Below are 14,810 nucleotides of genomic sequence, written 5' to 3' on the forward strand. Positions count from 1 at the left end.
CACACACACACACACAGCTTGCTGCAGCAGTTTGTTTTGGATTGCATCTCACCCCCTCATTTTGACTACAGGACCACTTGTCATGTGGCGAGAGGGACGGAGCATCTCGTCTTTGTCCTCTTCTTTCTCTCACTGCTGCTCCACTTCCCTAATGAGCTAAATGCATTCTAATTTGGCTGTGATGAGCTAAGCCTTCCTTTAACATTCCAAGAATGTCAAAGCCCCCTCCCTCCCACCCCCTCCTTGATTTGTCATGAGTGCACGGCTTGTATACACATTTGTGTGCGCACACCTTGCACAACCATAATCCTTTGTTGGCTGGATAACGTGCAGAGAAGATGGGGTAATGCTAAAGTTCAGCACATGCTGAGACAGAGTGAGGGAACAGACAGCAGCAGTGTCTAAATAATGTTGATTCTGGATGTCGATGCACTTTGTTCCAACTGTCAGGTTGGACTTTTGAGGTGTTGCTTTTTAACCAAAACAAGGCTCCTCCAGCTACTTACAGCAGTGACTGTAGTAATCTCATGTAGTATTTGGTAAAAACAACCCAGCTATTGAGAGCTGAGTACAGTCTTTGAAACAGTGATACAGTAAAAGTCATGGTTTGCCTCTTCAAATATACATAAGTGTAAATGTGTCACGCATCATCTTTGTCTTCTACGTTTGGGCCTTTCGTCCACACGTAAACGGCGTTTTCGATCACGGAAAACTGAGATTTTTAAAAACTCTGTTTTTACGTTTACGTGTGGACGAGGAAAACAGAGATTTACTCACGTAACGTCAAAGGTGTGCGCCATTTTTGATGTCACGCAATGTTATTGTTTACATGAGATTTATTTCTACAATAGAAGAAGAGAAAATATTGTTGCTGTTAATCTATCGGCAGTTTTTACACACTTACATATACACACAGTTACTGGAGTCAGAGTGAACTTCACAGACGTTCTCACAACCCAAATCCCGACGTCGGTTTTAAATAAATTTAATTTTTAAAATTTTTTATGTATGTACACTGTATGCATTTGATTTATTCCTAAGTTCCTAAGACAGCCAAATACTGTCTTTTGTTATTAACATTTGAAATGATGAAGGCACTTGAAAAGTAACACGAAATTAGCTTATTTTCCAGAAAAACACAAACTTTTCATTAGTACTTCAGTTTTTGTGAGGGTACAAAACCCTGTTTAGCCGTTCCCTCCCAGGCTTCTAGACTTCTGATTGGCCAACATTTTGTTTTTAGCGTTTACATGTGGACGGAGATATTTTTCCAAAACTGCACGCGTGGACGGGATTAAAAAAAAAAATGGAAATGGAAAATCTCAGTTTTCAAAAACACCCGTGTACGTGAGGACGTAGCCAAAGTGTTGTTACTGAAAACAGTTGGTTATAAGCAGCTCGTACAAATAAGCTGAGAAAATAGTTTCTGAGAAAATTCACTCTGTCTCCAAAGAAAATGACATTTTTATCACCAGTTTATGAACTAAGGCTATCACTTATTATGAAATTAGCACAAAATCCAAACCAAGCACTAAACTTTCCATTTAGTGTTTCACTTTGGACAAATCAAATCACCCAGCTGAGCGTGTAGGCTGACAGTAGGAAGAGTTTAGACTTTGGGTCTTTAGCCACCAGCATCTGTGGTGAGTCAGTCCAACAAAGTCACTAAAGGTTGATGCTGGAGAAAAGAACAGGTCCTCATATTTGCACAGCTAAAGTGATTTAATTACAGCTGCTGCTGTGGTGTTGTTGTCATTTTAGTTATGGACACATGGTGGACGGCGTAAAAAAGCTGCACTCTGCACACGTCATTGAAAACTAACAGAATACTTTAACTCTGCACCAAATGAACTTGAAACGATCTCATTGGCTGGAGACACACACACCAAATAAACACCTGTTTAGAGAAAAAAAGTGTCCTCTACCGTGACAGTGAGGTATGTAGAGTGTCCACACATGTAAGAGTGGGCAAACACGGTGCCTGATTTGCTTTGCTGCCATGCTATGATAGTGAATCAGCCGTGCAGGACGAGAGCTCTGTGTGTATATCTGGGTGTGAGGTCAGGGGGCACCATGGAAGAATAATAACGCAGCTTAAGTATGCAAAAAAATGTCAGGAAACTTTTTACAAGTGGGACAAAAGGCCAAGAGGAGAACATGTACACACAGATGTACACACAGAGTCCCTGTGCTCCCGACTCGTCACAGCTTCCGTGTTTTTTGGTGTGGAAATGCCTCACAAAGGTAAAACAAACGTGTTAAACGGTTGCTTAACCTCGTAAAGTTAAAATCAACCAGGTTGTTCTAAACTGTCGGGTCGGAGTTCGTGGTTGGATTTGGTCAATGTGTTATTTTGTTCCTGTTAACACGTAAACGGAAAGCTTTTAACCCTTTAGAGCCGGTCGGAGCGGGCACGCTCTGTTTTGCGTAACTATTTTTAAATCCCAGTAGCATTGCAACCACGTAAGCTAGTGCAATAATTTTTTTTGCATATGAAGCCAGAGGAGTTGTACTTACATCTTATGCCATCAGCTTGTCCTCGGTCACAGTTTCCTTCCACATATAGCTTTGCAAAAACTGCATAAAAAGCACTTGCAGCAACAAAAACATAATATTCCAGAAACACGCTTTGCCGATCTGATCAGCTGTTTGTAACACTTCCTACGTTGGAAAGACGTCAGCGCGAACTTTTGCATGTCCGCCATTACCTGCCCGAAACCGGAAGTGACGTCATTTTCGCGGAAATGTAGTTTTTTTTTTTATCATCAGGGCCACAGGGCCTATACTGGTGTTTTTATAAGTTATCTTTGACTTTATGACTTTCTGTGTCGTTTCTGGGATGCTTAGGACTCATATTGCACTGCTGGAAATAGTTTATTTTGATGCATATGCTGCTTTTTTGCAAATTTGCAGTATAATATTTATTTTCGTTTTTCCTGCAGTATATAAAAATTGGTGTATTTCAAAAGAAAACTATGAAGACACTTAAAATAAATTTCCTGTGGTGGGAAACTATTTTGTGCAACTTTTTTGTATTTACAGTTTTGAGGGATAAGCCTCTTAAATTTCTCTAACTAGAAATATATGTTAAAAAAGCAAAAATGATTTTCAATTTTTTTGTAGTTTATTGCACTTTTTTGCAATTTATGTAATTACTATGCACTTAATGAATACATATTATTAAAATCTGGGCTATAATGGTTGTATTGATGTATAGCAACTTGAAATGCTCCCAAAAATGGCTCTACAGCATGTAAACATGTAATATAAGCTTGGTTCTATGGTAGGTCTTAAAGGGTTTTAAGAGAAAAAACATCAAAATGTTTGGACCTTTATTGAAATGGCACATTTTCTGCTGCTGAGCAGCATGTGGCTCGAACAAACCCATATTTAGGTGTTGAACATTCAAACATGATGGCAAAGAAGACATCGGGAGGACCGGCACCTCTGCGCTGATATCTTTACAATGGAACAAACTGTGTTTTTTCCTGATGATGGTTTAAGTAAACTAGCTAAAGATTTAATGATGAATCACACTTTATGAAGGGAGCTTTTCCCCTCAGATCAGCCTTCTTTGTTCTTCTTTTTAGGTTATTGCAGAAATTGCTATTGCAACGAATAATATTAGGTGTTTGAGTTAGCATGAAGTAAAGTGGAGTGGAAACTTTTAGGCCTAAAATTACTTTATCTTTATTTTTGTAAAGCTGCCTAATTTGCATTAGTTTTATCTATGAGCAAAATTAAGACTGGCCTGATGCTGCATACCAGTCTACTCTATCTTTGTGAAACCTGCCGCGGGTTATTTCAGTAACTCAGTGTGTGTAAATACTTATAAAGCCATATATGCAGGGTGCAGTTTGCAAGAACATCATAGGCTAGATTTGGTCTTTCACAATAAAACAATAAAGAAACGGCGTGCATTGATTGTTTCTGCTTTGCTGCAGAACAGCATCTCTTTCAACCTCATCTGCAAATCTGTGGACAGCATCTTTTGGACTTTGAGCTCTGAAATGTGTTTTACAGCATCGTGGCCCACAGGCTCTAACTTTGAGTGGTGCAGTGAATTAAGTCGAGAATGGGGAAACTCTTTTCACACTGAGCGTGGCTGCTCAATCACTTGCAAAGTCAACAAACTGTGTGTATAAAATTTCTTCAGAAACCTTCAGCGACGTTTCTACCTGTGAGCTGTGAGACAGAAGCCTCGGTGCATAACTGCAGCTCAATAAGCTGAAGTTAGAAGCTACAGATCTCATCTTTGTGAGTGATGTAGATTATCCAACGTGCAGTTTAGACTCATAAGGAATGTTTCCAGGACTTTTCTGTCAGGCTCTGAATCCTTTGCGTTTCTACATACATTGAAACAGCGATGCTTGACGGCACAGTGCAAAGTCAGAACATGATCTCCGAGTCTCCCCTCGTGAGCTCGGAAATTCAATTTGAAATTCAATTTAAAGTCAATTTCTGATTTGAGTATTGTTTGTGCTGCAGTGTAAAAATCAGAGGGTGGGGATAGAAATGTAACCCCACTGAGGATAAAAATAATTTAGCAGAAGCAGGGGTGGGTGGAGCCCCCCGGGAATTTGCTCCGATCCAGGAATTTTACTTTGATCTTATAAAGTTCCGGGGCGACTGGAGCTGGTATTGCTGACATTTAACTGTAGTTGTAGTAAAATTCATTTGATATTTTTCTCTATATAAGAAAAGCAAAGGAATAGCTGCAGCTTGAGAGGATAGAAAACACTGGAAAGACGAGTCTGACTCTGTGTCGGCCATAAAGGAAAAGGATCTTTGAAGGAAGTTGACACAATAATCCTCACAGCCTCGGCTGACACTCGCTGCATTTATCGCACACATTTGTGTTGATCCGTGCGTCTGCTTTAATTGTACATCTCTTCCTCCCTCCTTCAACTGTAATAGCTGTGATTTAATTTGGCTATTTAACCTGTAATTCCAGCAATATTTATTGAGGACCGAGGAGGAGAAAATTGGGCCATTAGCCGCCCCAGATGAATACACTGAGATGAAAATGAATGCTGCTAACTGCCAGTTGACCTTTGCACCTTTGCTTTTCTAGACATTCCCACTCTTCCCTTTTTTTTATTAGCGGCAGCAACAGTAATTACGGCAAATTGAATCATAGTGAAAATTGGAATCTGACAGTAATGAGAGTTTTATACTGTGTGAAAGTGAACCCGGGAAGAGAAATGAAGAAGAGAGATTACTTAAAACGTGGCTGCTGCATATGTGCCGCTGGACACACACACACACACAAACCAGACACCATTATCACTGGTTTCAACTGGGAGAATCCTTCCAGTCCAGACGACCTGATCGCTGCGTATTTGTTTGAGAGGAAATAAATCATATTAAAATTCATCTTCCTTACTTCTCATCACACTGGGTCGATGATATTTGGTGTCCGTAGGGTTGTGTCTAATAATGTAACATTATACATACTGAAGGTGTGTGTGTGTGTGTGTGTGAGCCAAACTAAACACAGGCAGAGAGCCAGACTGCACACAGCGTCTTTCGTCTTAGAGTTTATGGACGAATGGGTTTGAATGGAGAGTTTAGGTTGCTTAGTTTTGTCAGCACCTCTGAGGTTTACACATTTAAAAATAATTATTTCTGTTTCTGTTTCCTGTGATCGAAACGTGAACTGATTCCAGAGCATATATATGAGCTATTGTTGTCTGTCATTTAGAACCAACTATAATCGATTTTAAAACTTACATTAAGGTTTATTGTTTATTTATTTCAACAAACAAGTCACATATTTGATGCAGCTGCCACTACTGCACAGTAAGGCCAATGGCCAATAGTGGCTCTGATGTAATAGTACACTTTCCTGCTTTTGACCTCATTTGGTCATTTTTGAAAGAAAATGGCACATTGGCCTACATCGTGTGATTAAACATCTGATCACAAATAAAGCAAAGCTGCAAGTTAGCTCAGCAGGCGACTCAAACTGCACCATCACTCGTCCAATCTGATGAACGATGAGCTGCATCGGGGGATATTTGGGATCACTCCCCAATTTTATTTGTAGCATATCTGCAGAGAGTGACAGGCTGGGAGCCTGGATACCAAACTCCAGCTGTAATTATTTCATCATGAATCATTTCAAATGGGAGTTTTCACTCAAATAAAGCCAGTTCAGACAGGAAACACTAACATCCCTCATTCTCGTCACATCACAGACCAAACACTCCCTCTCGATCTGGAAGTCTATTTAAGCCACAAAAGATACTATTTTGTCCTCTGATGTGTCAGCGCTGCTGTTGCCCCGCATCTCTGCGGTGAGAGCAGTCAGAGGATTTTCACACAGTTTTTGCTTTTGTCTGGCAGCTGAAGAGGGCATTTGAACAGCAGGAGCACATTAAGGTAGTGTTGTCTTGACAGATGGACACTGAACAGTGAGATGTAAAACCAGCAAAGTCGAGTTAAATAACAGCAAAGTAAGCAAACGTATTTTTTTACATGGCAACATAATTCAGCTAAGTTAAAGTTTATCTGTCATGGAAAATAATCTATTCTATAAAGGACAAAACTAGGTGCTCAAAATGAACTACTATAACCTTTACTGAAGCACGCGGTCCACACTTACTGTAAACAGACGTACAGTGGGTCGTAACTTAAGCCGTGTGTGTGTGTGCACGTTCGACACAAACACACAGGCACAGTGTATCTGTGCAGATGCTGAGGAGGGGAGTGTGTTTTCTCATCCCCTCCATAAAGCACGGCCCTCTGCATTCTACCAAATAAAGTGATGAGCAGCTCCCTCGCTCTCCCTCGCTCGTTCTGTTTTTTCATATGGAAATAGGAAATAATGGGGTGATTAAATAGAGTCGTATATTAAAGTACAGCTGACATTAGAATTAGCATAATGTGCTCTCGCCTCAGGCTGCATACTTTATTTGCCATCTGCGTTAGACTCCTTTCCCCTGGGAGGGCGTGCGCGCACACACACACACACACACACACACTTCCCCCAAGCAAAAACCATGACCCGCTCCCTCCACAGCGGCCAGAGTGAAATGGCGTGTTCTCTATTACTCGCTCCCTGTTTCGTTTGCTCACGCACACACACACGTGCGTGCGCACACACACACACACACGCACACACACACACACATTCCAATGACTTCTGTCAGCAGAAGAGAAGGGGGTCAAGCTAACAGAGACGGTGGGGTTGGAGGTGGTTGGTTTTTTTTGAGTGTTAAGGGTCTTAAGATTCACTTAAGATTCAGCACTAAAACAGCTTGTGTGTGTGTCTGTGTGTGTGCGCGTGTGTGTCTGTGTGTGTGCATGTGTGTGTGTCTGTGAGAGAAACTTGCCAACAAAAGCTGAGACACGGGGAGCTGTTATTTTTATTGTGTGTGTGTGCGTGCGGTCTGCTATAATTAAGTCAAAAGGCTATACAGGACTGTGGAGCTAAACAGCTGTTCCACCTCTAGCCACTTAACGCACACACACACACATGCACACACACAATCTTTTGCAAGCAAGAGATGGTGAGCAGTATTTTTCTTTAATATAAATGAATAAATTAATGATTAAATTGATGAATTCTAACAAAGCATTATTTTCTTTCTGTAGATTTTTATAAAAAAAAGATAAAATATTGTCTGTGTTTCACAGAAATTTTAAAAATGTAGACTAATAATACATTTCATACATTCCTAAAATATATATTTTTAAACAGGCAAATAGAGAAAACTGTATTTATACTGGAGATATGTGAAATTAAAAAATATTAGCTTCTCTGTGACGTCTGATAAAAACACATCTACATTAGAACCAGTATTTATATATATATATGTGTGTGTGTGTGTCTGTGTGATTTTGTGCGTGTGTCTTTGGCTGCCAAAAAGAGTCATGGCCATGTATACACACACACACACACACACACACGCCCAAATAAGGCTAACAGGGCAACAATTAGAGCAGCATATGTTTTGCCCAGTATCTGAAATGAGTGTACTAGGTCAACACTTCACTGAATACAAGAACAAGCGTATAATTACCATTATCTCTGTGTGTGTTTATACTTGTGTGTAAGGTTTGCTGTTTGGATTTAGTTATATGGCACATCAGTGGTTCTTTAATATTTGAAACTCAAATCTGTTAAAAAATTAAAAAACAAGGTTTCTTCTGAAAATCTGTTGATTTTAACGTGTGTGTTTCTTTTTTGTGGTTTTCTGTCATTATTTTTTTCACTTAATTTCTGCTGCATGACTGACAGATTTGTCATTCTGCTAACACTTATAATAAATATAAGTAATGAATTATACAACTTCACCTACTTTATCAATTTACCATTTATTAACTATGATTATATTATAAAATAATTTTAAGAAAAAGTGTTATCATCAGCTATCGCTGCCTCTTGGTTGTTGCCCAGCTACACAGTTAAGGTTCAGCCCTAAATAGGGTTTAACAAATCTTGGACTGCTCAGTGTTACAGGAAATCACAACTTAGTGTTTTCTGCTCCACGTTATAAAACACTGAGGATTTAGATTAGTTTATTCAGATAAACACATGATTTTATTTTTCTGTCTATGAGTATTCTTGTCCTAACTAATATGACTTTAGCCAATTTATTTCTGTCATCCTTGGAGAAAAATCATCTAGCCTGCTTACACACATAACGGTTTATCTATCAAACACACAGCAGCCACATATAGTACACTGTAATAGCAGTTGTTAGTGAGAGAGCCCCTGGACTAAGTGAGCACCTCTTGGTACATGGATTGAGTGTGTGCTGATCTAATGTGACTGTGGAAATGCACTTGTCAAAACATGATTAGTATTAGAATTTATGTGACAAGCTGAGTACCCATAGTCTTTGCAGCTAGTAGCAGTCCGAAGCAGAATATAAAACACTCCAGCACCTCACTGCCTTCCAGCCAAGAAAATTTTACACAACGCAGACACGTTTTTAAAAAGTTATTGTTAAAATCAATTAAAATCATGAATGAGGTCACATTAATGTAGCCTATCTCACAGAAAAGAATCTGTGCTCAGATATTTAATTTATTGGTTCTGTGTCTGTTGCAGGTGGAAGGGATGAGCCCTCAAGCTATACATGTACCACCTGTAAGCAACCCTTTCCCAGCGCCTGGTTTCTGCTGCAGCATGCCCAGAACACCCACGGCATTCGCATTTACCTGGAGTCCAGCCCCTCCAGCGCAACCCTCACCCCACGCCTCACTATGCCTCCACCCATTGGCAACGACTCCATCCCACAGTCCCCCCTCACCAACTTTCTAGGGGATAACAACCCTTTCCACCTACTGAGGATGACAGCACCCCTGCTCCGTGAACCTCCTCCAGGCTTTGTAGAGAACCGTCTCCCCAGTACGCCTCCATTTGTCACTCCACCTCCCCGCCATCACCTGGACCCCCATCGCCTGGAACGCCTTAGTGCAGAGGAAATGGGCCTCATCTCCCAGCACCCCAGTGCCTTTGAAAGGGTGATGCGGCTAACACCTATGGCCATGGAGTCCCAGTCTATGGACTTCTCCAGGCGGTTACGAGAGTTAGCAGGGAACACTAACAGCACCACACCACCATTATCACCCAACAGGCCTAACCCTATGCATCGACTACTAAACCCTAATCCCTTCCAGCCTGGGCCAAAATCGCCATTTCTGAGCACTCCTCCATTGCCACCAATGCCCCCAAACAGCACCACCCCTCCCCAGACGCAGAACAAGATCAAGTCCTGTGAGTTCTGTGGTAAAACCTTCAAGTTTCAGAGCAACTTGGTGGTACATCGGCGCAGCCATACTGGAGAAAAACCATACAAGTGCCAGTTGTGTGACCACGCTTGCTCTCAGGCAAGCAAGCTGAAGCGCCACATGAAGACCCACATGCACAAGGCTGGATCCCTGACGGGGCGTTCAGATGATGGCTTATCCACCACGAGCTCCCCAGAACCAGGCACCAGTGACGTGCCAGGTGAGGGCATGAAAAACCGTGATGGTGATTTCCAGGGGGAAGGCAACGAGGAGGAAGAAGAGGAGGAAGAGGAAGAGGAGCTTGAGAATGAGAGTCGACCAGAATCAAATTTCAGCATGGAGTCTGAGTTCTACCGGAACAGGGAGAATGGTTCTAAACCTCTGTCAGAGGAGAAGTCGTCCCTTGGCCTTGAGAAGATAGTGGAAGTTGGGGGGCTCAATTCTATACAGCAGTACAATAATTTGATAGTTGACAATCGTAAAAGGATGCCCTTCTCTAAGAGAGCCCTGGATGGCCAGCGGGATACTGGAGATGAGGATTCAGTGGCTGGGGAAATAGATGACCACCAACAGGAGAGGACAACCATTAATGGCCGGAACTGTGGCTCCGGTGATTCTTTCTCAGGTCTGTTCCCCCGTAAGCCCACCCCCATCACCAGCCCAACCCTGTCCAACTCATCAAATAAGAGGATCAAGATAGAAAAGGACTTGGACATTCCCCCTGTACCCCACATTCCTTCTGAGAATGTGTACTCCCAGTGGTTGGTTGGCTATGCTGCCTCACGCCACTTCATCAAAGACCCTTTTCTAGGCTTCAGTGACTCCAGACAATCGCCCTTTGCCACCTCCTCTGAGCACTCTTCAGAGAATGGCAGCCTGCGCTTCTCAACCCCTCCAGGTGACTTGCTAGATGGGGGTTTGTCTGGCCGCAGCGGCACCGCCAGTGGAGGCAGCACACCTCATCTAGGTGGTGGCCCTGGTCCAGGTCGACCTAGTTCCAAGGACAGCAGGAGGTGCGACACCTGCGAGTTCTGTGGTAAGGTGTTCAAGAACTGTAGCAACCTGACGGTGCATCGGCGTAGTCACACTGGTGAAAGGCCCTACAAGTGTGAGCTGTGCAACTATGCCTGTGCCCAGAGCTCCAAGCTCACGCGCCACATGAAGACACATGGCCAGCTTGGTAAGGAGGTCTATCGCTGTGACATTTGCCAAATGCCCTTCAGCGTGTACAGCACCCTGGAGAAACATATGAAAAAGTGGCATGGAGAACATTTGATGACCAGTGAGGTCAAACTTGAACAAACAGAGAGGGCCTAAAGCTAATTCCCTGTTTCCGTATTCTTTGACTTCAAAATAACAAAAAGGGGTAGCTGGATACTTTTTTTATAAGATATTAATTTTGGGTTCATTTTAATTGTGTCTTTGATTAAATAAACTGCCAACTGAGAAAAAAAAACGTGAAAACAGAGATCAACTGAAGCTGTCTAAACTGCCTTATGTGGCATTCGTTTTTAAACAATCCGTCAGTTGAGTTATAAAATATATGGAGCCTTTAACTGTGCAATAATTTCTGTATTTATTGGATTTTGTATTTTGGCATGTGCAGGTACATTTTTATTAGAATTTTTTTTATTGTTTTCTTTTGCATTACTGTTTTTTTTAAACCCACGTGATATCCTGAGAGTTCCTTAGAGGACACAAATCCATTTTGTCTCTTTTTTTTTTGGCCACTTCTTGTAGGAAATTGTATATTAAGCTAAATGTGTAATTTCTTGAAAAGCTGAATCAATCTTCAATTTGAAAGTGGTGTTAACTGAGAATGCTAGAATTAGTCTATTTTATGTGATACGCGAACAACAATCCTTTGGCATTGTAGCATGAACTGACTGTAAAACATGTCAATATAATTGGATATATAGCACCGAGTGTCATATTTGACGATAAATGTAAAATGAAAGAGGATCCCAAGGTTCGTAAACCCGTCTCCTCATGAAAACACCCTAACCAGCCACAAGAAGCTGATGATAGGTAAGGCAGCTGCTGACTGGTACATAGTGCCGAGCTCCGACAACGCTACAACATCTTTCCCTTTGTTTTGTGTTAATACCATCTCATCTACATTCATACACCCATGCACTCTTTTGCATGAAGCCATATGATCTGTGTTATTTATTAGGAGAGAGCACGAAGCCATGACGAGTATGCGTAGCAAGAAATAGAACAATGAGACCGAGAGAACACAGGGACATCTCAGGGGAAACTGTACTACTTTCCTTTATTTACCTGTTCACTCCTGTGTTGGCCCTTGGCAAACAACTTGCAAAGCATTTATTTCATCATAGGTTGTAATCATTAGAGACAGTTTTACCCCTCACGTGGCTAAAGTTTTAGCCTTAACATCCACCAGCTCACAAGTGTCCTCTTTAATCTTATGATTACGTTCAATTCTTCCACTTTGTATGGAATCTGTATGTATTTGGCACACATGGATGGCAATCTTGTAATGGAAGGGTCATTAAGAAATTTACATTTAGATTTGCATAAGCAAAAATTACATAGAAACAGTACACGTGAAGCCTAAACAGGTCACTGGCAACCTAGTGGATGTTAAGACCTCAAAGTTTTATTTCTAAAATAATAAAAATAATAATAATAGCCAGATCCCTATGCATTTTGTGCTAAAATACATGACAATTTGTTGAACTTGCATTAGTAGTAAATTTGGACTTATTGCATTCTAGTGCTTGTACAGTTTGATTGATGAAGCCACCTCTCTAGAAATTTAAATTATTGATTGTTAGTTGAGTGCTGAAATAATAAAATTAATTTATCAGTTTGCCTCATGTCCTGTTGTTATTTTAAAAACCATGAATCAGTTTTCTTTAAGCCCTTTTCACCTTCATAATGGCACTTTTGTCAGTGTACGAACTCGCAGCTCTGAACAACAGACGCACACGTACAGAAATGTACTAAAGGGCCTCGAGCTTGGGATCACCTGGTACTAAAGTGCCCAAGGTTGCTAGGCTTGTCTTTCCCAATGTTGGCACTGTAAATTAAGAATAATAATGATTTATTTGGGACAGTTTTTGTACTGCCATTCAAATTGACATGAGTGTGCCTTGACCAATGACCTTCCTATTTATTATCTTTGACAAATGCAACATTTGTTATGAAGTAACAAATTAAACGAAAGCTAAAACGTATCAACTTTACTGTGTAATGTGACCGTTAAACAGAAAAATCTAAATTAATACAAACGTAACAATGCTGAGTTTACAATGACGAGTACCCAGCACAACATCAGTGTGTCTGTGTGTGTATATATGTATTCATATGTACATATAAAGGCACAAACCTATATATAGAGTTATATGAAACGAGTCTGTCCCTCAACAGAAAAGTCAAGAAGAGGACAAAAAGCCACACAAAGAGTTAGGGAAGAGACTGGACAAAAATCAGGAAAAGCAGTAACTAAGAAGATCAGAATTTAGTGCACTCTGTCTTAAAATAAGTTTACAGTATTGATACAAGGGTAAAAATAATATGTGTGTGTATGTGAGTTTGAAACATTTCTTTCAGGTTTGCTTTGAAACTTTCTCTGAATGCCAAAGTGGCAACGTGTACATTGTTTTTCCTTTCTTGTGTTCTTTTTTCTTTTGGTGATGGGGTTTTAGTATATAAATATATATGAATATATATTACATTTTTGTTGTTTACTGTAAAAGTATACCAGTACTTGTAATATTGGAGAATGCCTGGGCATTTTACAAGACTATAAAAAGGTTGTTTTTTTTATTCTTTTTACGTTACAGTCCAGTTTAAATTGTGGGTCTCTTAAACTGTTTTTGTCACTGTAATTGTAAAAGTCTTCAATTTTAGTAACTTTTATTCTGCCTTGGGTGTAATTAAATTAAAAAATTATAAAATAAATGAATTAAAAAAATACTGAGCTGTAACACACTTGGATTTGACAGTAGGGTGGTGAGGGTGGAGGGTGGGTCCCATTTTATTCAGGAAAAAACACACTGAGAATCCTGACTTGTATCTATTTTTCTTCTTCTGGAACGGAGTATTCTTCATGGATGGTTTGAAATACATGTGTAGGCACTTGCTGTCATTCCTAAGGAGCTTGTCTTTTAAAAAAACAAACTGAAAAAAAAAAAAACCTTGTAGACTATGTGCATCCTTTGTGAATAGGGTACTGTGAGTACCTCAAGATGTGTTGATCTTATATCGGGATGCAGAGGGGCCGGTGAGTTTAATGACACATCCCAATCCAACGACGGGCTGTCACAGCCTGTTTCTCCTCTCGCTGTGTGGGACAAACAGAACCTGATGAATTTGTACTGTTGTAATGAATCATGTTGTACAGAATGGGATCAAATAAAGGTTGTTAAGCAGCCTTTTTGCGACAAAAACACACACTGATGTTTTGTTTACTGCTCCATTGGTTGTACATAGTTTTTTATGATGACGCTGTTTTCCATTTTCTTTGACTTTTTGTGATTTCTAACTGGCACTGGCAGTGAATTCCCTGTGTTTTGGGGAAGAGGGTGGACGTGGCTGTTCTGTTTGACCTTTGTGACCTCCATGTCAGTTTTCAGGCACACGCCTCCCACGTTGATATTTCTCGGCATGAGAACAGAGCACAAATACAAGCTGTTACGTTTCTTTATCCTTTGGTTGTTTGTCTCAGTTTGTTCTTTGAGCTGGTTAAACACAAAGTGACCACAGGAAAAAGTCAAACAAATAACAAAAACACCAACAGAAAAACACAATGAAGTCATCAGCCTCTCATGCATTCTTAACTAATTTACTAAAGCTCTGAAAACATTGAGTCTAAATTACAACTACGCACAATTAGCACTGCAGCAGTGGACCACAGAAACCACAATCCCAGGAACACCTGCCAGCGAGCACAGCGCTAAAGCAAATGCTTGGAGCTGTGATAGCACACATTTCCTTAGATGCTGTTTGTATTCACAATCAATCAAAAATGCCATACTGGCAGCTTTCCACATGTTTGTACTGAAACACACTGATAAATATAGTTCTGAAAATACAAT

General features: G+C 40.6%; 1 protein-coding gene across 1 annotated transcript in view; it reads left to right on the forward strand.

Annotated features, from left to right (window-relative positions):
- Positions 1-14,419, forward strand: part of bcl11ba (BCL11 transcription factor B a) — a 37,325-nt gene extending 22,906 nt beyond the window's left edge. Inside the window, exon 3 of the mRNA XM_084913951.1 lies at positions 9,062-14,419. Within this exon, the coding sequence (XP_084770077.1) occupies positions 9,062-11,061 (2,000 nt within the window). The 3' untranslated portion in view covers positions 11,062-14,419. The remainder of the gene's footprint in view (positions 1-9,061) is intronic.
- The last annotated feature ends 391 nt before the right edge of the window (positions 14,420-14,810 follow it).

The sequence above is a fragment of the Perissodus microlepis genome, chromosome 19 (assembly GCF_051167445.1).
Source record: "Perissodus microlepis isolate ML-2025 ecotype Zambia chromosome 19, ASM5116744v1, whole genome shotgun sequence".
Lineage (NCBI taxonomy): Eukaryota > Metazoa > Chordata > Actinopteri > Cichliformes > Cichlidae > Perissodus > Perissodus microlepis.